Source organism: Centroberyx gerrardi, chromosome 15 (genome assembly GCF_048128805.1).
Source record: "Centroberyx gerrardi isolate f3 chromosome 15, fCenGer3.hap1.cur.20231027, whole genome shotgun sequence".
Classification (NCBI taxonomy): domain Eukaryota; kingdom Metazoa; phylum Chordata; class Actinopteri; order Beryciformes; family Berycidae; genus Centroberyx; species Centroberyx gerrardi.
The window spans coordinates 7,109,555-7,135,417 of record NC_136011.1 but is presented as its reverse complement, the minus strand read 5'-3'; the positions used below and the strand labels follow the sequence as shown (position 1 = coordinate 7,135,417).

General features: G+C 43.0%; 2 protein-coding genes across 2 annotated transcripts in view; both read right to left on the bottom strand.

Moving 5' to 3' along the window:
• Positions 1-1,236: 1,236 nt before the first annotated feature.
• vox (ventral homeobox) lies at positions 1,237-2,223 on the bottom strand. The gene is made up of 3 exons (XM_071910485.2): positions 1,947-2,223; positions 1,619-1,851; positions 1,237-1,485 (listed from the first exon to the last, which is right to left on the bottom strand). The coding sequence occupies exons 1-3, from the start codon at positions 2,221-2,223 to the stop codon at positions 1,237-1,239; spliced, it is 759 nt and encodes a 252-aa protein (XP_071766586.1).
• A 3,977-nt stretch (positions 2,224-6,200) lies between these two features.
• kndc1 (kinase non-catalytic C-lobe domain containing 1) overlaps positions 6,201-25,863 on the bottom strand; it is a 31,328-nt gene continuing 11,665 nt past the window's right edge. Inside the window, exons 5-32 of the mRNA XM_071910479.2 lie at positions 24,126-24,243; positions 23,886-24,025; positions 22,716-23,348; positions 21,663-21,777; positions 21,250-21,321; positions 20,963-21,024; positions 20,696-20,854; positions 20,230-20,307; positions 19,997-20,084; positions 19,469-19,661; positions 19,096-19,288; positions 18,549-18,792; positions 17,990-18,128; positions 16,023-16,294; positions 15,030-15,391; positions 13,830-13,923; positions 13,628-13,725; positions 13,347-13,531; positions 12,749-12,859; positions 12,352-12,499; positions 11,064-11,219; positions 10,756-10,962; positions 10,486-10,565; positions 9,605-9,758; positions 8,913-9,035; positions 8,473-8,532; positions 7,705-7,862; positions 6,201-6,745 (exon numbers count right to left, since the gene is read on the bottom strand). Coding sequence (XP_071766580.2) covers positions 6,517-6,745; positions 7,705-7,862; positions 8,473-8,532; positions 8,913-9,035; positions 9,605-9,758; positions 10,486-10,565; positions 10,756-10,962; positions 11,064-11,219; positions 12,352-12,499; positions 12,749-12,859; positions 13,347-13,531; positions 13,628-13,725; positions 13,830-13,923; positions 15,030-15,391; positions 16,023-16,294; positions 17,990-18,128; positions 18,549-18,792; positions 19,096-19,288; positions 19,469-19,661; positions 19,997-20,084; positions 20,230-20,307; positions 20,696-20,854; positions 20,963-21,024; positions 21,250-21,321; positions 21,663-21,777; positions 22,716-23,348; positions 23,886-24,025; positions 24,126-24,243 — 4,671 coding nt within the window. The 3' untranslated portion in view covers positions 6,201-6,516. The remainder of the gene's footprint in view (positions 6,746-7,704; positions 7,863-8,472; positions 8,533-8,912; positions 9,036-9,604; positions 9,759-10,485; positions 10,566-10,755; positions 10,963-11,063; positions 11,220-12,351; positions 12,500-12,748; positions 12,860-13,346; positions 13,532-13,627; positions 13,726-13,829; positions 13,924-15,029; positions 15,392-16,022; positions 16,295-17,989; positions 18,129-18,548; positions 18,793-19,095; positions 19,289-19,468; positions 19,662-19,996; positions 20,085-20,229; positions 20,308-20,695; positions 20,855-20,962; positions 21,025-21,249; positions 21,322-21,662; positions 21,778-22,715; positions 23,349-23,885; positions 24,026-24,125; positions 24,244-25,863) is intronic.

Here is a 25,863-nt window from a genome sequence, read left to right as displayed (position 1 = left end):
TTTAACTCTTAATTAAAATTAAAAAATAAATGAATAAAAATGTTTAACTGTTTATATAACCACTAATCCTTCTTGGAGTTACATTTCTTGTAATTTGAAATAATAACCTGATATTCTCAGCCGTTTTGGCTGCCAGAACCAAATAATTTAGAAAATAAATAATAGAATACTTATGTACAATAGCACCTAACTGCCTTTGTGATCAGCCATTGATATGCCCTTAATGACAGTAAAGTTGCTGTGTGTATAGACAAAGGTTTTCTATCTTCAAGGGCCAGGGCCAGCGATCACATCACACAATCACAGTCTTCATTACCTCGGGCCCAACATCAAACCAGAGATCAGACCTGTTGGCACACAAAACCCCAGACTTTCTGGAGCCAGGCCGGAGGGCTCCTGCGGTAAGTGTAAACTCATCAATGACCGGCTTAATTAGGACTAATTGTTGACCATGATCTCCCCGTTAGCTGGCGTTTGAAGTGCAGGGCCGGGGACAAACAGAATTAGTTGACGCGCATATGAAAGCGCAGCATGGGCGCACAGTCTTGGTTGACGGGTGGGAAGTAAAAAATCGGACCCGCCTGTCTCCAACTCTTATTGGTTAATCAATTTATTTGCAACACACCCAAACTGCTGCCTCGTTTGCTTTCTGCCACTGACCGTACGAGATGCCCACAGTCCTCCTTGATTCAATTTAGTGTGATTTGTTTGTATGGATTAATTTGACGGGGCTTTAGTCTCATATCACTGCGCCACTATTATGAGGGGATCAAATCAGGGAAACCATACAATGGGTTGTGATAAGAACTTTTACCCTAAAACCAATGGCCCACTCCCATCTGTCTGACTCCGCGCTCTGATAACACGATCCTGCTCTGATTCTGATCACTGAGATGAAAGCCAGGATGATCTATTCATGTTCAACTAATCCTGCAATAAAGATAATATCATCAGCCCTATCTGAATGATGTGTAATGATGACAGCGTCAGTATGGCGAGGCCTGTTTGAGCAATGACATACATCTAATAGTCTGGATGTCATGCATGTGCAAAGAAAACCTACTGGAAACCAATGCTGTAATAGAAGATAGACTTTATTCAATGATAAATAGACTTTTATGTATTTTATATACAGCTTTTACATCAAATATAATAAAAAACACACATCAAATAATATGGATTGCACGTCTTTGAAGTCTAAGTGTTTCAGTCGCTCAAGTTCCAGTTCGCAGTCCTTTAGTAGAAATGTGGGTTGTGGATCATGAGAGGCGGGGGGCGGTGAGAGACCATCTGCTGCGGCAGGACGAGCTGCGGGACGGCGGCCGGGTAGAAGGCCTGGCCGGCGTACTGGAGTCGCTGTCCGGCCAGGCTGTGGTACTGAACCGGGGGAAGGGGCTGGAACATGACGGGAGGGATTGGGGGAGCAAAGTAGTCCTGCACCTCCCGCTTCAGCTTCATCCTCCTGTTCTGGAACCAAGTCCTCACCTGAAAGACAGAAAAAAAAAAAAAAATCAAGGTTATTATCCAGAACGCGCATAATTAATTGAATTCAGAATCTGGGACTCTTTTATCCCCTTTATGTATTTGTATTCTTTTTCGCAATGTAGCCGCATCTTACCTGAGTTTCAGTGAGGTTCAACTTGTGCGCCGTCTTCATCCTCTCCCCGGCATCCAGGTACTTGTGCTTGTTGAAGATCTTCTCCAGCTTGTTGATCTGCTCGGGAGTGAACTTGGTGCGCATGCGGCGCTGCGGCCCGTCTCTCTCCGCCTCGCTTCCCTCGTCCACAGAGAGACACTCCGAGGAAGCCGCCTCGCTCTCGTAACCAGAGGAGTATCCGCTGATTTCTGAAACTGAAGGGAGGGAAAACTCTGGTTAGGCGACTGAATCTGATATTACAGCAAAGTTGCATGAGGGACATAAACGCAACATTTAGAGTTGGACTTACTTGGTGAGGCGCAGCTCGCCGGGTGAAAAGGTGAGCTCAAGCTGGATTCCTGATGGCCGCTGCTCTCCATTGGATCCATGCGTTCTGTAGGCTTTGGCGCCTTTGGTTTTGGCTGCAGGTAACCTTTGCCGTAAGATGTAGGAGGACGCGGCTGCACCATGCACGGGACATGGGGTCTGAATGTGGGTGCATTATCCATGACAGCTCCGTGCTGCTCTTTCGGCGCGGTGCTGTGGTGGCTCTGGGCCAGCCAGTCCACGGAGAAGTGTTTCACCATGCTTGCAGTAGCTGGTCAGCGACCTGTATGTCCGAGAAGGGTCAGAGGAGTGTGTGGTGACAGCTCCTCTCCAGGGGCCGCCTTTATAGGGCCTGGCCCCCGCTGCAATTTGCATTTGTTAAGAGGCCTTGTTAACGCCTGATCGATCCCGATGATTAGGGGTTAATGGCTCGTTATTGAAGTCTTTACATATCCTGTGAGTGTGTGAAGACCCTGGCGCCGCCGAGTCTGTGAGAAACCCCTGAGCTCATACATTTGTCCGCCACTGAAACTATACGGGGGCCCCTGCAGAAACAGCTGTATCTCCAGCAGAGGTGAAGACCCAATATAGGGCTTTACTTTCATGTCGGTGCATACAGTAGCCCCGAAGGAGGAGTGTAAAAATGACGAGGCCTTATCTTCATCTTTCAGCCTCTCCATTTGTATACAGTGTAATAGGGATGCTATTTGAAGACGCTGGGCAGAATCATTGCGTAACGAAGAGGAATGTGCGTTCCTCCATGCAGTGGTTCTCAAAGTGGGGTTCGGGGGCCTCCAGGGGGCCTTTAGGGGGTTCCAAGCAAAATTTGGAATAGTTTCACTATAATTTAATTCACCAGAACGAATCCTATATCTTCGAATATATACTCTGATTCAGTATCTGCTATCATTGGTAGCCGCTCAATATGGAGGAGGCGTTGCTTTTTATACCCATGAAGTGGATACTGTCTGTTCGACCTGCCACTGTTTTCATCCTGTGTGTATGCAACAATGTGGTTGTCAGTTAGGCACTTATGTAACTGAGTGACTCAATATCTGACTGCATTAATAGTGTTTATATCCTTTGTATGCTTGTATTTATGTGGACATAAATCTTTCATCTGTGTGATTCAAGGCCAACTGTAAAATGATGAGGGATTTTTTGTATGATCACACATGCAAAGCAAAAAATCTACTGACTTCTGAACTATGCAACACTGGTCACACTCTGTTCAAATTAGCTCTGGGGCAGAATATAGTGCAAGGAACAGTCTTATAGTGTGACTTAAAGTGGAGTACCACTAAATCTAATTATTCCTATTGTCTAGGGCACAATTAAAATTTGTCAACATGAACAGCCGTTTCCCCAAAGCTTAAAAACAGAATTAGAACTTGAACTTGTGAGGAAATTACGCTGCTCCAGAGAGAATGATCTTTACTAATTTAGTTTTAATGCAGCAGCTCCAGCGTTTACATCTTCATAATAGGGATTCGAGTATTAAAAGTCACAGTGAGAGCACCCAGGGGAACGCTCTGTGGTTAAGAGTACATTTTCTATTCCAGAGCTCCTAATACTACTGTAGAATAAAGATCAAATAAAAAGTCGAATTTTCAGATTTGACATGTTCATGACATTACAGATTCAAAGTTCAGAGGCCTAGTGAAATTTTACGCGTTCAAACCAAGTCTATCCTATGACGAGACAGTCCAACAGTAGATCAACAGTAGTGATCATGCCATTGTCCCTTCCTAAATCCAGCCTCTAACCCGACACTTGTACAATCAAATGGAGAACAAAAGCAAGCGCAATACAGCTCCAATGGTTTAGTATTGACACGTCCTCGATACCCCGGTGAGCCCTGGCGCCAGGTACCCTCCAGCCGGCATTTGGCACAGTCGCTTTAAACTTTGCAGATCAAAGGTATTACAGTAGCAACACAATTAGGCTTGATTGTCGGCCCGTTCAAATGTAAATATGCCAAAACAAGCTGCAAGGAAACTCGGGAAACCCTGTGTGCTCAAACAACCCCTTAGAAAAAGAGCTAGAGTAAAATTTAGAACGAAACCGTACAGATATCACAGCAAAACTATAAGTCCCTATAGGAATATTATAGGAATGTTACAGTATAATACCATAAGGTGAGAAAAGGTCACTTTAAATTCACTATTGAGCCCCATAGACGCACTATAAGTCTCTAAAGGAATATTCAAGTGATCTTGGGACGCCTATCCTCACTTTCTAAATCATAATTTCTGATGCTCTTTATACTAGCAGCAAATCTCCTCTTTCCTATATATATATATATGGCATAACAACTTGATCAAAGCAAAGTCTCTAAATTCTGAAGGAATATTATAGGAACATTAAAGTGATTTTTCTTAGAGAGATGGCATGATGTGGATTTTACGCGTGTGAAGTCCCCTTATTTGAAAACATGCTCCTGTGTAATGCTGCCTTCTTTTAAAAAGTAAAAAAACCCAAAAAAAATCAATACATAATCGCTGAGATTAGGTGCCATATAGACCAGGAGACAGCTCTCCTGGAGTCAGCAAGCAACCTTGAAGGATTTGAGTTCAGTGAGATGTGGCCCCCATGCAGCCGCTCAGGGACAATGCCATACTAAACTGATCGTTTAGCTATGACAATGCAGATAAGAGGCTGGGTCCAGTGTCTCCTTTATCGGTGATCTGTCGCTGTGGAGGCTGGAGTCGCTCGGCCTTTTGGGACTCTTTATCTCTGACGCTTTGAAGATGCGCCCTGATCCCGTTAGATAACAATATAAACCGCCCGGGGAGTCGCCTTCACACTGCGCCTGTTTCCTCAGCTCTGCCCGGGCTCCCCGCCTGTCCCTCGTGAGAAAAAGCTACAGTGATTGTATTATAAATCTTACTGGGATACTACAAGTGTCACAGCAAAACCTCCCATACATGAAGATATTACATACATATTAATAATATATATGGTATGCATGGACATATGGAAGCCGCATATATGAAAATCTTATATATGTTAAGAATGTATGTAATGCATGTCAATTTGACAAAAAATGGTCATATAGGCAAGGTTCTACATGCATTGTATGCATTCTACATGAACATAATGTATGTACTCACATGTTACAGTAGACATGGAATTTATTTAGATGGGTCTTTCTAAGGATAGATAATCCAACAGTATACTTTGAAATATGAGTTTATCCCAGTATACTGATACATTAACTGATATTTTAAAATATGTGTGCTCATCCTAGGATGCATTTGAATTTTGAAATAGCTTGCCAGTATATAATGTCCAGAGATATATCTTGACATATGTCAGACTCTGTGGTGTATATGGCCATATGGCCACATATTTTTTGCCTATAGGTTTAAAATACCATGTAGCCACTCTATGTCAAAAAGTATACAGAAAACCCTATAGTGATACTTTAAGAGGATAAAATAATACCACAAAGTACAATAAAGTCACTATAAACTCATTATCCACAGTAAGTCCATATAGGAAGAGAGGAAGACACACACAGATGTAGCAAGAGTGTGACCTGCTCCACAGCCCCTCTATCATGGATGTTAAAAGATTTTGCCTGAGAATAACACACTACGGCGAGAGAGTGTTCATAAAATCTCATTTATTAGACTAAATTAAGCACATCTTTATAGCGTGTCACAGTCCATCCTCGTGCCGTGTTTCATGGTAGGAGACCATGGAGGAGAGAGAGGGCAGAAAAATAGAAAAATAGACAATGACTTCACATCATTCTTCAAAGAACAATTTGCACACTGACATCTCATTATGTTAAATCATCCTCTGAAATGAAAAGGTATTTGCAAGACAGATAAGTTCATCTAGCTTTTGCCCCTTATGGCACACTATCCATAATAAATGCATGTATGATAAATGCAGGTCTGTGGCGTTTAAACTGAATTAATATCAGACTGTTTAAATCTCACTGTGTAAAGACCTAATTGGTAAACATAACTACGTTTTCTGGGCTATTTAAGACAGATGAAGCAAAAAGTGAATTTAACAAGTCCTGTATTTTCATTTTCATGTTTCTTACTGGTCAAAAAAAATTACAGCAACATCAAATAGCATTTTGATATGCTGCCATGTTCAGTCCAAGTATGACTATATGGAGATCTTAACAGCTAAAATCAGAAATTACTAGGTCAATTCACAAATAATGCTAAAATATCAAAACCAACAGATACAACATTCGTGAAGGAATACAGGACGGTGATGCACTGAAGCTATGTGATCAACTGTGGGACCTGTGTAACCCAAAGGGTGCAAAGGGCAGAGTCATATGAACCATGAATAACTTTTGAGTTTGCCAGTGAGTCTAAACTGACCCTATTCGCCAAAGTTGAGGGGTGTTGGACAAAAAAGCAGACAAATAACAGCAGACAAAGTTCTCCAGGCCCCACAGCTCTGCTACCAGCACACCAGGAGCATGTGAAGGCTCTTGGCTCGGGGCGTCGGAGCCTCAGTCTGGGGTGCTGACCCGGTGGCGGTGTCTCGCCCCGGGCCGTGAGGCGCGGCCGGGGCAGGGCTCACTGGAAGGTGGCCTTCACCCTCCTCAACGTGTCCTGGATCCTGCGCGCGTGCCGCTCGGTGGAAGGCTGGAAGTTGGCGTCGTTGTCGGCGGCCAAGAGGTGGATGTCAGAGGCGGCGAGCTGGGCGATGCGGAGGCGAAGGTAGACCTGCAGCTCCCGGTTCGGGCTGTAGGGGTACACGGCCTCCTGGAAGGCGTGTACCTGGCTCACCACCTTTGCTATGCTCCTTGAGCCAAGGATGGATGGGCGAGAGGGCGGACACAGGGGAGAGAGGTGTGTGTGTGTGAAGAAGGGCAGAAGAAGAGAAAGAAAATAAGGATGAAGCGACAGGAGATGGGGAAACCACAGAGATGCAGAACAAAAGGGAAAAGTGAAAAAGTACAAAAAAACCATTTAGATGAACATTACTCTCCACAAAAGCATCATCAGCTGCGTATGTGACCTGATTTGGAGAGTGCCGGGGTAACCCCGGGTCTAGAGCTACCAGCTGCGTCTCTGCCTCTCCCTGCTACTTCTGTTGACCCCAGCATCTGGCTACAACCGGGCGCCTCTCAGCATCTGTCCCGAAATCTCTTTTCCAATCACACCCCATCCCACGGGCGCCATCTGCCGCAGCACTGGCACCGCTACCGCAACCCGAATTCAACAGCTGTGTCATTACCGTCCAACCGCCGCTCGTCGTGACCTCAGCATCTGGTCGGCCATATTGGAGTGAAAGAGAAGGACACAGGAAAATGTGTCCTCATGGCAACTTGGCCGACTTTGTCACAGTCGGATACTCGGGGTGTGGGGAGAAAGCTAATTTTCTGTTATTAATGCGTCTGATTGCCGGTGTTTTGTGTCAATACCAGGGTAGGCACCGGACTAATTTGAACGCATGTATGCACATTTTACCACAGGATCTGATTTAACTGTGCCTTATGAAATTAAATGAGGGCAAATGCCTGCACACAGTACAAACATGGCTTGGATGTTAGAGGAATTGGTGGGAGTGGGGTGCAGGTGTGTGTGTGATTGGGGTTACTATAGCTGTTTTGTTGAAACAGGCCCAGGGGATCAACAGAAAGCTCGACAATAAATTCTGGCGCCCCACAGGTCCCAACCCTCTATACCTTCACTCAGCACCCATGGGACCCGCACTCATTACTCATCACAGATCTAAAAGCTATGCGGATTTCCCCTCACCTGAGCTTGGTCCACTTGTAAGCGCCGGTGGTGAGGGTGAAGGCTCCGATCTCCAGCTGCTGGACGTGCATGGCCAGGATGTGCGCCGAGGGCAGGGTGGGCCTCCTCCTCGTCTGCTCTGCCCCCATCAGGCACAGGTCGTCGCTCTTCAGAAACACCTGAGCAGGAGAGCGATTTATTCGTGCGGTAAATAAACGAGTGCTTACCGGAATAGAGCGTTTCGAAAATTACCAATTAAAACAAACTCTCAGGCGCTTGACAAATAATAAGCATGCCTAATGTAGCGGCCTAATACGGCTGAGCAGCAACACACTGAGGAGATTTTTACATTTTTCCTAATCAAATTCAACCTTTTTACATTTCAAAGCCGAGAAAGCATATAAATCTTCCTGAATAAAGTTACCTAGGAAGGTTTCTAGTTATGCAATTCATTTCATTTACAAAGTTTTTATTTTGGAGTGCTAAGTTGGTAGCAGAGTGGATGTTGTTTGATGAAGCAGGTTCTTTTGAGTGCGAGTTTCAGAAGCTTGGCCAGCTGTAAGCTTGCAGCACACAGTCAAGTTGCTTGAAGCTGTTTTTCTATTGGGTTGTTTGCCCTGCAGCTCAGTTTCCCAATATGTGACCAGCTTAGCCTTTGGTTAGATACAAACACACCATATACTGTACATGTGTGCATGTGCACGCACACAGTCACACACTCTCGCACACACGCACGCACGCACGCACACATGCACACACACACACACACACTCACACCTACACACAGACCTGCACAGCTCGCAGCTCCTCCAGGATCTCACACACCTTGGAAGACAGATGTTTCCAAGCCTGTTGGCAAGAGAAGAGGACATTTTATTTAGCAGCTGCAAAATGAAGACTATACCGTGGCTTCAACACAACACCAAAGTCAATGAATATAATCTGCCTTCAGATGAAAATATGGAAATTTGCCTTATTTACTTAACATTGCCGCCTTTTAATTGCGGCTTTTTTAATTACTCTTCTTCACAGGACACAATCTTCCTCGTGCTCCTGCTTTCGAAATCTTATTTGAATGCATTAATGTTAATGTGCCTCTCATTTGCGGAAGTAATTAAATATCGTCTAGGTTCCATCACAGCTGAAGATAACATTTAGCTTGAGGGCATCTGACTTATTACAGACATTCAGAATATGTGCGAGAAGTAATTTATTAGATGCAGCCTTACTGGTAATTGCCTGACAATCACGTTCTCCAGGCCTCCGAGGACCTGCATGGCTGTGGCAAAGTTCCTTGATTCGTAACAGTGCTTTCCAATCAGCAGAAACTTGGTCAGCAAAGCCACTTGTGTCTGCAACAGAGATCTCACAATCAAAAATCTAACCAAACTGCTAAAGGGTTAGCTCCATACATTGGCATGCTGTATGTAGGAACCATGGGTGAATGCACTGTAAAGCCTGTCCAATGCAAAAATGAAACAAAAATACTGTATGTAGTCAGTTATATCAATGTGCTGTGGACAGCTTTACATTTGTATTGCTGCTGCTGCTGGTGCAGATGATTATTATTCCACTTAAATTATATGTACATCTATGGACTAAAGTATCACATGAAACCTTTAAGTGTTGAAACATGCAGTAAATATGCTTGTTTATGTTTTTTTTCTTTGTCAGCTAGAAATGAGAGTCTTCGGACCCTCAAAAACCATTTAAGTAAAGACAAAAATCTGTCTCTGTTCTTGTTCGACTTTGAAAAAAAAACACATGAAAGCCCATATCAGCAAAGTCTTTCACTGACATGATACTCCATGCAGGATGAGAAATCAAAGCATAGGCTGCAACGGCCGATGAGATCCAGCTCTTTTTTCCGCTGACCGTGTTACTTGGGGAAATAGCTTTCATCTGTTATATCTCCTCTCACCTTGACAGAGTCACAGATGACTATTTCAGCAGAGATCCAGTTAGCGACACTGTCGGCGTATGCGAGCAGCTGCTGGAGGTAGCCGTCCGACGCCGTCCCCTCGCACAAAAACAGGCTACTGCCCTCTGCTGGTGGGACATGCTGAGACACATTCCTAATGGTGGGAAATAATAGATGTCAGAAAATCTAAATCAGTAACTTTCATTTTGCATACATCATAATGGGTGCATTAAGAACAGGGGGAAGGGTTGTTGATCTTATAATTTACATTTAAAATAATCTGAATCAGAAGCACTTTAATCACCCATTACAATAAATATACAAGGATTTTTCTTGGTGACATTGCTGCAAACACATATTGACAACTTACATTATATTGACACACAGACTACATGGACAACAGGACCCCACATTCTATGCAAAAGGATAGTGTAAGATCTACTAATGACAGGAGACTCTATATACATTACATATGTTCAAAGTGTGTATGTTGACTGTATCTGTATCTACGTAAAGCAAGAAACAATTGTTTAGAGCAGTGTTTCTCAATCTTTTTCACATTAAGGACCCTGTATTTAGTACACATCAGGGCCTCGGACCCCCCATTTGATGAGATTTTGTCTCTCAGACCCAAATCTGAGAATATTTTTATTGTTAGATATGATTTTTTCCAGAATTCCATGATTACAGTAGTAGGTAGAGAGATAACAGAGAAACTATGATCAAAAAAGTCATTTTTCTACATTCTCTAATTGTGTTAACTTCTTCTAAATGACATTGAGTTTTTGCTGGGGACCCCATGGAACCCCTTAAAGGACCCCTGGTGGTCCCCGGACCCCACGTTGAGAACCACTGGTTTACAGCAAGTACATTATACTCACTTGTTTGGGTTCACGTTATCCCTGACTCCTTGTATTCTCGAGTTGAGGAAGTGAACCGGATGACAGCCTTGGAAAACTTCCTGTGTTATGAAATTCAGAAGTGTAAGATTAAGCTTACTACTCAGATCCATGACAGTTAACTGTATCAGTCTTACTATACATTCATGGGGACATGTCTCCCTCTAGTGTTGAGCAGAGGCAACAACAACAACAAGAGTGCCAGAGGGTGGACTGAACAGATTTGTGGTGTATGTGTGTGGTGTGTATGACCTGCTGCAGGAGGGTGAGCTGCTGCGCTGTTTGCTGCGCGCTGTATTCATTCTGGCTGAAGGGGAGGCGCTCCTCATTACGCAGGCAGACGTTGGAGAGGTCGTCCACCAGGGAGCTGTAGCAAGGCATGGGCAGGGCCGCGGCGATGGAGAAGGCCTTCTCTTTGGGCAGCGACGCCGAGGGCTCCACCACCCTCGAGATCCTCCACTGAAACGTCTGGAGATTGACATGAAATAGTTCAAAAATACAGACCCAGGTAAAGCAGAAACGAAATAAAACAACACAACATATCATCATACTACACTGACCTTTCTTCCAGGATCCTCAACAGATGAATGCACACAGAGGGAGTCATCGCCTTCCTCGATGCTGACTGGGCTTCCTCTTCCTTGGCTCCAGCTCCTCCTTGGAGAACTGTGGAGGGCGGCAAGAAGAGCCTCCCCTCTGCTGTCCACTGGCATCACCTGTGGACAAACAAACATGAGGAAACAATGTAGGTGCTGTACACTTGTTGACTTTAGGGTGTTTTCACATATCGTTATTTTTTAAAGGAACTGAACAGAGCCCTTTTTAAGTGAGCCAGCTGCATGTGAACTCAGTCCTCTTTCTTCTTTAAGTTTTCATGGCTCGAGGACATCTGCCGTTTGATCTGGTCCTCATTCCAGATATCAGTCAGTGTTGTGGTCTTTTTATGAGACCACACAACCATTCGCACGAACCACCAGTTTTTCTGCGTGTTGGGCCACTTTGTTTTCATATTGCACAAATCAATCGGACCACAAACGAACCAAAGTCAGACCGCCCCAGGAGGTGGCCTGACTTTGGTTTGCTTTAGAGGAGTCTGAGTTCATTTGGCGTGTTCAAACATGCACATATGTCATTGGACTGAGTCCACTTGAGAGGCTGACACCAAGTTATATCTTTCAGACAATATTACTCATATCAGGAGTGGATAATGAAGATAATTTTTAGTAAATACATAGCAAACAAATGTGCCAAAAAAGCTTACAAAGTTGACTTGAGGTATTAATCCACCGATTAATAGTTACAATTACATTTTAGAGTCAAAATCCACAACATTTTCATGTTATTTTCAATTATTATTATATTTCACTGCTCTCTATTGTCAAGTTGATCACCATTGATCATTCAACCTCTACCCAGTTCATGAAAGCTTTTACATTTGCTGTTCTGAACATCCAGTTTTAGGTAGGTCTTTCCCGGGAAAAATCCTCTGGGTTTATTTGGAATAAATAGAAGAAGAACTGGGTAGTTAGCATGAGCAGTGATAGCCACCATGGCTGAAAAGACAAAGAAAATAGAAACTCAAACTGCATCAACAGAAAATCAGAGGAAAAAGACGTCACAGTACTGGACACACTGTTTGATTGACAGGTGATCTCTGGGAAGAGCAGTGCAGAAACACCACAGCGATGAGCGCTGAGCAACAAAGATGGAGACAAAATGAACAAAAAAAGCCACAGCAATGACTTAGCACTAGAGATGTCACCAACAAAAAAAACAGAGAAATGAGGATCCAAAGACTTTAAGTGTTTAATTGACTTAACTGAATTAACTAACCGATTGTCTGGTTACCTCGGTATTGAGGAAGTTTTCCAACGTGACCACAAGGCTGGACTTAGGCATGAAGTCTACCAGTCTGTAGTCTGTCAGCCAGGCCTGGAGTAGGTCCAGACTGCGATTGAAGATCTTTACATTGTCTCCGGAGACGTCTGGACCTCCTCTGGCATGGAGAATGAATAAGAGTCATGCAGTTACTGAACAATGTTTCATATTGTGCGTGCTGCATTCCATTCTGTAGCTTACTGGAGAGGTTTCAGTTAGTTAGACAAAGACAACCACTCCAGAAATGCACTAGTCCATAAAAAAACAAAAAAACAACAACAACACAAAGCTTCAGGCCATACTATGAGATTCAAATGGCTTTTCTTGGAATAATTAGCTATGTAGCTACTACTCATGAGCTATATACCTCGCAGCACTGATGAATCTGTCCATTAGGAACTGGAGGAACTGCTCAGGAGTGCAGAAGTAACGGTAGGTGTACAGGAACTGCTGGATGTAGCCCTCCAGAGGAGCATTTCTGTAATGGAAAGAAACATAGTGACACTGAATCAACACAGTGGAATAACAATACCCAATGAAAATTCAGAATGTTCCACAGAAAATTAAGGAATATAGAAACCTGTGGCATCACTGCTTATTTCTTACCAATAATACTCATTATTATCATTGTGAAGTACCTACAACCCCCCATTTTATTTTACCTCTCTATGCATAATCTGCGTATTATTACAGAGACTACCCATTAGATTGTGAGAAGGAATTTGTTATTAATATATTGCTGTGAAATTAGTTGTAATGAAACATCCTAATCCAAACAAAAACATCAGGGATCTTCTTCAGTCTTTTATGTGCTGTGATTTGGGAATTCTGACTCTGTGAAATCCTTTTGTTGGACACATCAAAAGCAGCAGGGAGGGTGAATGATAGTATGCAGGGAAACAGATCACAAGGGCTGTATTAGAGAAAAAGACTACAATGGCTAGCGCATTTATCATGAATAATACCTGGCGTAGAGGTAAGCCATGAGACCGAGTGGAGACCCGGTTTGCAGAGCGCTCTTCCCTTTGCTGGTCCCAAAGCTCAGCACAGCAGGGTCCTCGGAGGATTGCAGGTCCAAAGAGCCAGGAGCACAGACAGCCAAGGAGGGCAGCAGGGAAACCTCCAAACCCCACTGGTCCACACTCAATATCTGGAGAAACACAATAAATCATATCAGAGCGTAGGAGAACCAGATTGTTCAGAATTGCACGAGCAACTGCAGATTTGTAATAGTTTGTGTCGGCACCTCAAGGTATTTCTTCACGGAATCCAGGAACTCCACTTTGGATCTCAGTTCTTCCAGCTGGGACTTGAGCTTGGACAGCATCAGCTTGGTCTCAGAACCTTTGGGATAGACATGTTATTTGTTTTTACGAGCCATATTGCAACTGAAGGTGTACATGCTGTTTTCAACTGATCCTAGCACTACTATGAAATTGGTACCCAACCTTTGTTTTTTCTCTCTTGTTGAATCAGCTTCTGGAAGAAATTTCTCGTTTTCTTTAGATTCCTCGTTTCAATTATGAGCTGCTGTTGTAGTTCCTGTTCAAAGGAAATCACACAGAATCATACAAAGTGCCTAAAATAGCTCCTCATCCTTTTCACTGAGAGAAGCCTTTGGGTGTTTCCAATGTAATGTGGCAGTATTTTTGCTTTCGTCACTATGGTAACAGAACGCAACAGATCTTTTGAAGTGAAATAAGTGCGGAGACGCAGCAGCACAGATAGGAATGAGTCTCTCTCTCTCTCTCTCTATCTCTCTCGCTCTTAAGGTGTGTTATTGGTTGTTAGACAAGCCCTTTGAAGGAGCTCATAAAAACCTACAGAGGCGCCATCAAAGTGCACAAACACAAAGACAATTCATTATTATTCCTTTACAAATGATAATAACTTCTTCTGCCAAGGGCTAAGTTCAACATATTAATATTCAGATCCAGTTTGGAGAGAATAATGCGCCAATTGCCTTAAAATCCCCCACATCTCCTCTTCCTATTTACCCCAAAGCCTGACCATGCCCCACTTCATAACAGATATGAAAATAATTCCTGCACTTATTAATAAAAGTCTACACGGCGAAGGGTTGAATGAAACTAGGAAGTGGAATTGCACTGAATAATTAGTTGTTCCAGTCACACTGAATAACAAGTGGAAATGGAAATACTGAAAAAATACTGAAAAAGCACAGCGATACATTTTCAATCAGCAGTGAATAATTGAAATAATTTCTAAGAATATCTCAAGACCAGTATACCAAGAATCTTCAATTCTTAATATCTATTTCACTGTTGCAATATCAGTATAGTATTAAATGGTCCATTGCTGCTATGGGACAAACAAATCCTATTCAGTGCTGTCACTCCGTTTTATACAGAGAGCACTAAATGAACAGTGAATGACAGGATTATGACAGTCACTAATATGCACAACTCTCCCTATCTACTATTATAAGATGCTAATTATATAAAAATATGCATTTTACTATATACATTTCATTGGTGTGTGGTGGAAAGTACCCAAAAATATAATAAAAACTGCTGGATCATTTCATTTCAGCCCATTTTTAGCCCAACAAAAGCTGTTCTTTCAAACACATGGGGGTTAAGGTCAGATATGACTCAGCCAGCTTCACAGGTTTAGAGTTTACCCACCTGTGTTTTCACATCCAGACACGGCGTTCCCGAGTGCTGTCCCAGATTCAGCGCGTACTGCACCTCCTCCTGGCTGAAACAGTCTTCTCCATAGAAGGCCAAGGCCCAGGCCGGGCTGAAGCTGAGGCCGGGCCCCTCCGCTCTGGAGCCGGCGGAGAGGAGCCGCTCCGATGCCAGAGAGTCGCTGTCCTCCATGTCCTCCGAGCAGTCCGGGCTCATCTGGTCGTCGTGGGCCCCCCTCGGCCCTTCCTCTCTCCCCCACAGAGAGTCAGCTTCAGAGGGGCTTTCATCGCTGCCCCCCGCCGAATGATCTCCTCCCTCCATGACCCCTGCGTCCGAACCGTCGCTGTCAGCGCTCACGCCTGGACCAGAAAACAGGGACAGCCGAGAGAGGAGGCAAAGGAGAGAGAGCGCGACTGCATCACGTGGACAACAAAAACAAACTGGGGTGGTGGTGGGAGGGGAGTTGGTTGCCTATCCTGTCAAGGCTGGACAATTTGCCCTTTGTTCAACAGGTCTGCTTGAAGGCAATGAGATGTAAAACCTTGCTATCTTTTTTCATCAAAGGCATCTTGTAAGAGCAATGTGAGAAGCCTATTTATAAGTAAGACCCCATGTCTATCACATTTTCTTATTAATAGTGCAAACAAATGCATATGCAAGTGTGTGTGTGTGTGTATGTGTGTGTGTTTGTGCCTGTGTGTGTGTCACTGGCCAGGAAATGAATTCCAGTTTTCATGCAAAGTCTCCCCAAAGGGAACAATCTTTAGAGTTTCTCAGCATGCCTTGGACTTCCCTGAATGTGCTGCAATCTTAAGAACTGCCTCCAACAGCCAGTCATGGCTCTAACAACTTGAGTCAACAGCCAAATAAAGTGGAATATGTCAAAACATCACAGCTGTATATCTCCATTACCAAGATTTTCAACATTATATAACTTCATCATTATCAAAACGACAGGGATGATATTGAGCTACCTAGTTTGCCTCTTACCTTGACAGACACGGTGTCGACTCTGCTCCGATCTTAATTCAAAGTCTCCGTGCGAAGCCTCGTTTTCTCCATGATGAGTCCGGGCCTCGGTTCTCTCCAGTGCATCTACAGCAGCCGGACTGGAAATGTGAATGTTTCCATTTAGGTCGAGGCAACCATGCAGGCGCACTTGGCTCTTCCCTCTGCAGACTGTGGCTCTCAAGGGTGAGGTGGTGGCTGCCCTTTGCAGACCCTTTGATGGAGGCTGCTCATTAGAGTCGCTGCATGGGGCACATTAGGAGAAAACACACACACACATTACAGTCAAAGCTAGTCACAATCACCAGCTATGAGAAGTATAATGGCAATCAGATGCATGTAAGTGTAAGTCAAAAAAGGAATATTTGGACAAAACACACATACAAACAGGCAGCCCAAACAAAACAGGCAACACCAGATAACACTAAAATGCAAAATTCAGAGAAGAAAGAGATACTTTGGAGAAATACAAAATTCAACTTTCACAGCAGTGGGGATATCTACTGAGTGAATGCAAAAACACGGCAGAAAACAATCACCCTTAGGCAAAAATCATTATAGAAGCAAACAAGCAAGCCATCAAAGACAAAGACATTTCAAACATCTTGCAAGCCAACAAGAATAAATAGTCACAGCTCATTTTTTTCCCCTGTAGAACTGACACTGGGAATTGCAGAGAAGAGCAGAGATGCACTAGCGTAACGCATCAAAACATCCTTAAAATTTCATCGCGCCCACACAGGAGACAGTCTGCTCTATCCATGTCAGAGTTGGAGTGGACCATCTCTCAGTAGAGAGGCTACACAGCTCCCTATTCCCTCAGAGAAACTGGAGCAGGGGAAAAAATAACCCTCCACAGCTGAGTCCTGTGAACAACCCCACTCTGCCAGAGGAGAACAGAGCTGTGATGTCTCCCCACCGCAACAGATTAAAGGGTCTCTCCACACATTGCCCTGAGCATGAGAGCATGGCAACCCCCGGCTGAAAAGATGTCTGGGAAAACTGACAAGCTCACATCTCCTCTGTCCCCCCGCTCCTCTGTAGCTTCCATATAAATGCAGGGAGTGCAAAGCATGGATTTTTTTCTTCCCTTCATTCATGTATTCATTCATACACTTAAGCCCCCCCCCCCCCCCCAGGGCTACTTGTCAGCATATCAGTAACAAGGCAGGAGAGGCTTTACATGTATCTTCCACGTTGCCAGACAATCTCCTCGGCACTAACAAAAACATACTGCAAGCTGTTACCATAGGGACCATTCTTGCTGCCAGATGAAGTTTGTATGAAGTGCATCTTGTATTTATGCTGATTTGAATGATGTGTATGTGTGTGTGCGTGCATGTGCAAGTGTGCAGAGGAGGAGAGGTCATTTTGGAGGAGGACTCAACCATCCGGTGAGTCTATTGTTCATAACCCACATGAGAGAAAATTACAATTCTGAACACAAACACAACCAAATTTGGGTATCTCAGTGTTTGGAAGCAAGCAAGCATGCTGTTTTGTTGTAAAAAAAATTGTTTGTTGTAAACAAAACATACGTTTTCAATGTAGGGCAATTACTCTGACACCACAAATATCCCCTTTTAATCAAGTGGTTCTGATTTGATTCATTGGGCAATCTTCTCCATGAGTAGTCTTTTTTTAAGGCTTGTAAAACTGATGCCTGATCATCAGAAAAATCAAAACTGGACTCAGGACAATTCAATAATTCAAGTTAATATGTTTCATTATTGGCACAGCTAGACATTTTAGCCTTCTGTCTTTATTGAGGGCACAGATATTGAAGAGGGCAACAGACCAAAACGAGTAGCTGTGCCACTAGTTACACTTGATATGATATAGTAAATTAAACTGGTTGACTGAATTGTCCTTAGTGTGGTCCGAAATTTGAAGATGTTTTCTGGCCTTGTAAAAGAAAGCCAGACTCAGGGAAATGAGGTCCTACTCACAGTGTGGATGGGCTGTAGTTGACCAGGCAGTGCAACACACCTAGCAAGTCATCTTCCCAGTACAGATCACCAAACCTCTCCTTCACAACACTGGCAAACGCATGGTACTGTAGGTCCTTCAAAGAGAAGATGTACTCCCCTCGGAACAGAGAAAAAAAAAAAACATTTTCAAAATGGATAGGTGTGAACAACTAGGGTCCTTTCTATGTTCCATTTTCAATAATGCTTGCAATGAAGGTGCTCAATGGTGTTAAGGGTGAAGGTAAAGAGTCCATTTCTAAGAAAGGAAGCCAAGGCACTCTTTTTTGAGTGCAAAAGTTATATAAGCCTTTATTGTCATGGCTGCCCTTGCCAAAATATGCTAGAAGGCTTTTTATATGTTTGCACATAAAAAGTTCTTTTCATAAAAACACTCTATTGTAATTGGACATATGCTGTGTAAGTAGGTTTGTACCAATCATGCCACTAAATCAGTGCCCCATCCTCTCTATCTCTGTGCAAATGGAATGAGGTAATAACAAGTGATATTTGTGGGTTACAGTTGTCCTAAGGTACATACCCATGGCCAGGTCCTCCTGTCCATTCTCCAAATAGCCATCAAAGGCAAACTCTCCCTTGAGCAGGTCGATCACCTCTTGTAGGGCAGGGTGGATTTTGGGGGAGACAGAGCCTGAAGGAGACTCATTCTCACCTTGTGTTCTTGGATCTGCTTCTCCATTGCAGGCTATGGACACAGTGTGCCCCAGGGGTCTTGTATGATTGATGAAGCTACCATTGAAACAAGATGGTGGTGGGCCAGATTCCTGGTGTTCGGGCCACACAGAAAGAGTCAGACAGTTAACAACCAGGCCATCAGTGCCCTCTGGATGTATGGTTTGTCCCTGGAAACACTCTGGGACCAGGGGTAGATTTATCTCTAACCCAGGGATAGACTCTGGAGCCCTGACCTGGACAGGCACTAAGGTGAGATGTCCTGTCTTGGGATCCTGGCGCAAGAGGTAATTGTTGAAAACACTACAACCATTGAGACGAGCAGATGGCAGCTGAGGAGCAGAGACACTTGGCCCCTGACTGGAAACATCAGGGCAAGTGGAAGGAGAGATGACCGGCGTCCTGTCGCCGGAGGCTGTAGATGTTGCGGTGCTCATGACTCTCTGACTAGCAGGGCAGTCCGGCTTCTCTGCATGCGGATCAGTCTCAGTCTGTGTGGGAGATGGGTCCTCAGAGTGTGCAATGAAATCAAGGCCCTGTTCCTGGATGTGTTGATGGTCGCTGCTTCTTGTGAATCCATCCACAGTCCTGTAAAACATAAAAACATGTATGTGCCACCTCAGGTTAAGTGTCTCTGAGTACCATGATAAGATGTATTATTATTTTTATGTAAAGAACAGACTGTGATATCAACTATATAAGATTTGTAAAGTAAAAAAAATAAACTGTGTGATCAACTTATGACTAAATATCTCAGAAACCCCCTACCCCTCAATGGCAGCTCCAGGGCTTTGGGCCTCCTCCTCTGAGTCCCCTTCCTGGGTCAGGATGATGGGGGTGAAGTGTGTGGCGGTGGAAGTGAAGGCCTCTGGGAGATGGAGTTCCTTGTTGACTGGATAGCTGTGGGGAACAGGGCCAGGCACAGGAGCCAGTCGGCTCTCAGTGGCCATCGGCACAAAGCCTACACACAGTTACAACAATGCCAGTTACAATATCGACGATATTGTCTCATGCAATGTACTTTGGCGAGTTACACTAAATGAACAAAATATTAGGAAGACACACGTTTCCCATAGCACGGACTAACCTGGTGATTCCAGGTGAAAGCCATGATCGTATTGATTTGACTTAAATGTCTTCAATCATTTTAAGTAAAAGGAGTACTAAAAGGAATGCAACTTATTAGAAAGGTCTTCCGAATATGTTGTACACTTAGTGTATAATATACTGTATATTTTATATACTGTATAACAATATTGCATGAGGGTCATCTATGCGAAAGTTGTTCAGTCCTACCACTGTTGGTTTGTGCTGATTCCTCAAATGAGCTTTGATCTGTGTCAAGTGCACTCTGATCTTCTGCATCCGTGGACTTTGAGAGTGGCTAAAAGTGAAGAGAATTGGTTCATTGCAATAGAGAATAATCTTTTTTTTTAAATGAAGCAAAACAGGACAGACAAAGAGTATGATCAAACAAACAAATCAACACATGCAAATTTAGCTATGGTGAAAAACAAACAGAGGTTTACCGGGTGAACTCTGTTGATGAGCTTGGCCCATACAGTTTCAGCGTTTGTCCCTTGACGTGATAAGTAGTCACGACAGCTCTAGAACAGATACACATGAAAACAAGTGTGTGAACAAGGCAAAACACTTCACATCACAAAAGATACCTGTCCTTTCAGGCATAATTTTGTCATGGAATAATTGGATTTGATTTCAAAATAAAACATTTCCTATTTAAAACTGCTTTTACAAAGTAGTTGATGGTGTTTTTTTTTTTAAGTTTTTGATTGACAAAATGACAAAACACTAACAAACTGGATTCTCTATATTTGAATGATGAATGTTTTTTTTTCCCAACAAGGCAATTTGGAAAGGAACTCTTCAATTCAAGTTGCTATAACTGCACACTGATATGCAAAATAAGACAATATGTAAACAATACAAACATCTTTTTTATGAAAATGTTGAAGAAAGAAGAACCGATAATACTTTTTTAGCCATGACAATGGAAGGTCTCTCGATGGGTGTCCTCTTCGCCATCTCAAGCAGCAGCCTCTTCAGTTTACGAGGCATTGCCAGCTTTTGATTAGGTGATAAACTGAACTTGGCTGTGGCCCAGAGAATAGCAGCCACCCCGTACACACAAGCCTGAGCCAAGACAGAAAGAATAGAACAGGAAAAAAACTCACATCAACAAAGACTGGGTTATTGGAACTTCATTTTAAAAATAAATGACAGAAGTTGAGACAGACAAACCTTCTCAGTCACAATTCCATGCTCTTGGTATTCAGGAGCAAGGTAAAATGCATCACAGGACCCTGCAAAGAACACTGAAAGTCAATTATTGAAGTCAACAAAACCTTTCAGACACTGTTTCCTCAAACACTTCAGTAAAGAGTGCTTCTTCAACTTTCATTTTGTGAATAAACAACCATAGATTGGCATGGAATTATGTTAGCCTGCCGACGTCATTGCTCTACAGCAGCGACTTCCGAACACGATAAACAGGGAAAGAGCATAAGACTATAACAGTGTAATCCTACCTATGTTTTTAGGTTTTAAGAAGAGCACTTCTCCCTCGCAGCCCACGTACACTGTGTCCAGGCATAAATAGGCTAATGGAAAAGAGAGAAATGAGCTGTAGAAAAGAAATGGAAGAGCCGGCTCCATGCCATATATCAAAATTTGAACATTCTGTTTTCCTTTCTCTTCTCCCCCAAGATGTGGATCACCTCTTGTCAGGCCTTCCTTCATAAGACCTGGTTCTTAACTGACCTGACTGGTTTAATAACAGAAAATCAATGAAAAAAATGTAAATAAAGTAAAATAAAATTAAGTAAATTTAAAAAATAAATAAATAAAATAGCGTGCTTATATCATATGTTGGAAACTACATTACACTGTTCTTGCAGGGAGTGATACCACTTTGTTTCACGCATGAATGGGGGGAATTCACCTGGGAAGTCAATGTAGGTCTGCAGTGTGGAGAGGCAGGTGTAACACAGAGCCCACAGTTCATTAACCGCCAGCCTCCGTTCACACCGAGTAAGTAGCTCTCTTAGAGAGATCCACTGGATACAAAATAAAGAACAAACCAAGGTTAAAATAAGGAATGAGTTGTGGACATTGAAGCGCCATCAAATCCCTCAATAATTAAGTCCCAGCACAAATTGGAGTAATCACTGCCTCGTCATTTTCTAATTATAATTTTGAATGTTCCAACCTCTACTAATGATTAGTCTTCTGGAAGTATTCATTAGTCTACTTTTGCAAATTGCTTTGGCCTATCACTGCTGAGCACCCACGCCATTATTCTGTCTGTCTGAAAATGTTGCATAACTCAAATTCATTCACAAAAAAGCTCACAAAATGCAACAGTGGCAATGGAAACAGATGTCACTGTGCATGTTAAAAATAGTTTCATTAACTAGCATATGTCTATGTTTTAATAGAGGGCTTTCAGGCGATGCTACGCGCCCTCTGGCGGCCATGTTGGAGGTCCTCAGCTCTTGGGAAACAATGGATATGAACACCTGATTGTGTTTCTAAATGAATGAATGAGTTAGCTGTAGTAGCTGTATGATAACATTAGCATCAGTTGCCTCGCTAAATTAGCTTGCTGGCTAGCTAGCCTGGCTAAGAATAAATGCAGCTGTTTACCCAGATTAACTGAGCAGACTTCTCAAGCTACAACTCGTAGTGCTTTGGAGTAGAAACTTGGGCAAAAGACAAGATAGTTTACTGTGAAACAAATCTATCTAATGAGACTATTCACTTTTACTTATAACATTTCTGAATTGACCTATACACGCATCCCAAAACAATCTTTTTTCAGTTATCTATCTTTTTTCTTCCACAGTTCTTATGTTTTTTAGCCATCATTTGTGGACAGCCAATTCTCATTGGACCTCCATAATGGCACCAGACGGTTGCTAGGAAATTTGTGACGCTACTGTAAAGCCTCTATAGATTTGACAGTGAAAACATGACCAGTCTGGCACTGGCTAACCTCATCCTGAGATTCTTCATTGAGGCACAGCATGCTTTTGGTCATATGGTTGTTAAGAATGTAGAGGCTGTTGTTTAATGAGCTCTGCTCCCCAGAAGAGTCTTGTTCCACTTCTGGGTCACGATAGGAAGTACAAGAAGATGCTGACTCCTGGGTACAGTCCGGGGCTTCACTTTCATGGCACATTTGAATCTTTGTTTCTCCACTACATAAAGACTCTGCAGCGTCCTCATTCCCTTGTGGCGCCTGGCTGTCTACTGCTGAGTTCACACAATCCTCAGTACGGTGTTCATAAGCCTCGCAGGACATTCCCCGGTTCAGTCTCTTTAGTCTGTTGCTCCACACAGACTTGCAGCCCAAGTGTTCGTCCGCCCCTATCTCCGTGAGGTCGGATACAGGTATACTGATATCTCCGTGTGGGGTAGGGGAGAGACAGGGGGGGTTGTTGGAGTCCGGGACGGAGCAGGAGCGGTTAAGGGCCCCCCTCACCCTGCCCAACCTCTGCTGGGCTCTCCTCCTCACTGGGGAGCTGTTCTGGGACCGGCAGTCCAACTCCTCTGTCAATATCAAGCCATCTCCTTCACCGCTGTCCATATCCTCGGCCCAAAGAGAGGAATCCCAGCCCCCGCATACCTGCAGATTGAGATTTTAGTTATACAAACGTTTCTCGGAGGTTGAACTGCTCTCGAGGCAGAAATATTCTCATTAGTTGATGTGAACCTCAATGGTTGGAGCCAAAGAACCAGTTTTTTGGAGCGCAAGTTAGCTAACTGGCAAACTTGAGTGGCAAAGTGGGAACTCTGGTCAAAATATAAATAAAATATAAATGGCAATGACTTTTTTCATTCATCTATGGCATTCATGGTCTTGGAGGGTCAGCAGGCTAGCTAACTAGCTGACCTATAGCTATTGGCTGCCTAGCTAACCTAGATAATTTATGGATAGATTGCATTTTTTCAGTTAGTAGCAAGGATATTAAGTAGGCTATTAGCTACGTCTTGTCTTACCACCTTGCCTTTTTCGCTGGGCTAATGTTACCTAGCCAGAAAAACTGGTTCTTTCACTCTGCCCATTCAGGTATAAATCAACCAATGAGATTATTTCTTCCTCCAGAGCAGCTCTGCTCCTAGAAATGTGTGTACACCTACATAACTCCAATCTGCCGCATACCTGCTGCCTGGACAGGCCATTTGCATTGGTAGCATTGTCCATGCCTAGGTCTTTGGTACTATCGTCCGAGCTCAGTCTGTTGAGTGGGCATCTGGGTTTGGGATGCTGCCATCTTGCCTCCCAGGAGCCTTCCTGTCCATCTGTGGATACACACAGAGAGCAATTAGTACCATGAGAGATCACAGCGGAGACCAAATGGTAACATGTGTAAGTAAATAGAGATGTACATTATAAGCCAACCTTGAAAGGTCGATACCGATTCAATTGACAGGACCCGTCGTCCGATAGAAGAGAGTTTCCGGCACACAGCTGCAGAGGAGGTGTGAGAAAGCCTTGCTTCTGCCAGAGAGAGAATGTCCTGTGGGAGTATTAAAATTAGGGCTTTGGAATATTGACAAAAAGGCATATAGTGTTTTTTATTGTGTTTTCTGATATGAATTGCAAATACTTGTGGACAAATCTGTCTCTGCATAATTTCCTCTTTAGCACTTCAACACAAAAAATTGTCAAGAAAAGGAAAACATTTGGTAGGGGAAAATGGGATGCTAATGCTTAAGATTTGTTCAGTTGCCTGGATTTTAAGCCAGGGGTTCGGCACAGCACCAGAACACCTTGTTAAGGAGGCGAACTAGAACACTTTTCTCTCTAAAAAAAACAGTTGTTTGCAATTTAGAAATTATGATTTTGCTTGTGCAATTGATATAATTAATTGCGCTGCCCACAGGATCTCTGTTTTGAAGTCTTTGTTGTGACAGATTGAGAATGTAGGGTCTTCTGACTGTCATATTGCAACACACAGTGTAAGTGCTCCTTGCCCTCAATTGTGTGTGCATGTTTGTGTGTGCTTTGCACTGACATAGCTTTTCCACTTGGTGCTGCTCAAGAGCACTATCAGGGAATAGTGCTGCATTATACAATGGCAATTAGCTCATCTAATAGTCATAAGGGAACAACAGACTTTAATTAATGCTATAGCCATCATTACTGTAACCAGAATTACTTCTCCTACAGGACATTAGAGAAATGGTAATGTAATGTAGTACTTTATATATTCCTGTTATGTGAGGACAGTGTGAGTGCTGACCACAGTAATGCTGCTGAGCAATCACAGTGAAAATAGGATCCATCTCCTTGGGCCATGATTGCTCTACATGTAAATAATTTATTTCACTATATGTTTATGTCCTTACGTTTTATGCCTATGTTATGTTTTTAGGCATTGCAGGTGCTTGCCAAGGGAATTTGAGAACTGAGCTGAATTTAGCTGAATTGAACTGAACTGAATTGCAATGGTCAGTAATACATTATCTCTACTGATAATCATAATCATCAGGGTATGTACAAGTCTCAGAAAGACAAAGACTTGAGGGCCTGTTTTGCCAAAACATGTTAGCATTGTTAGCCATCAATAAAAATGTGGCAAAATTGAGGTCAAGTCAAACTAAAGAAACAAAAAGCTGGTAAAAATCCACTATTTCCAACTGATCATAGCTAATAAAAGTTCTGAAACTATAAATGAGCAGTATAAGAAAAAGGACACTATGAAATTAAATATTAAGGGACATGACGCCCATTGGGATGCAATTAACCCTTTCTTGTATTAATCTAACAGTGGACATAGTGTGACCTACTGCAAGTGCAAGTCATGTAATACAGTATAAGACAATACATCTGACGCTACTGCTGGTCCCATTCGCATCTTTTGGTGAAACAACACAATTCATGGCATTTATTCAATTTGCCTTACTTTCTAATTCAACTAGATATCACCAAATGTAGAAAATCTGTCAATGCCACAATCTAATTTTACAGTTCACATCAAAATGAAACTAATTGAAAATAACCTCTAATGATTTTCAGACATTTTACTTCTGTTTAAGGCCTCAAATTTAGATCATTTAATTTATGACTTTTTAAGGACAGATGAATACCGTGATCATGATAATTGGCCAAAAGGCATCCCTACTTTTCAATACTT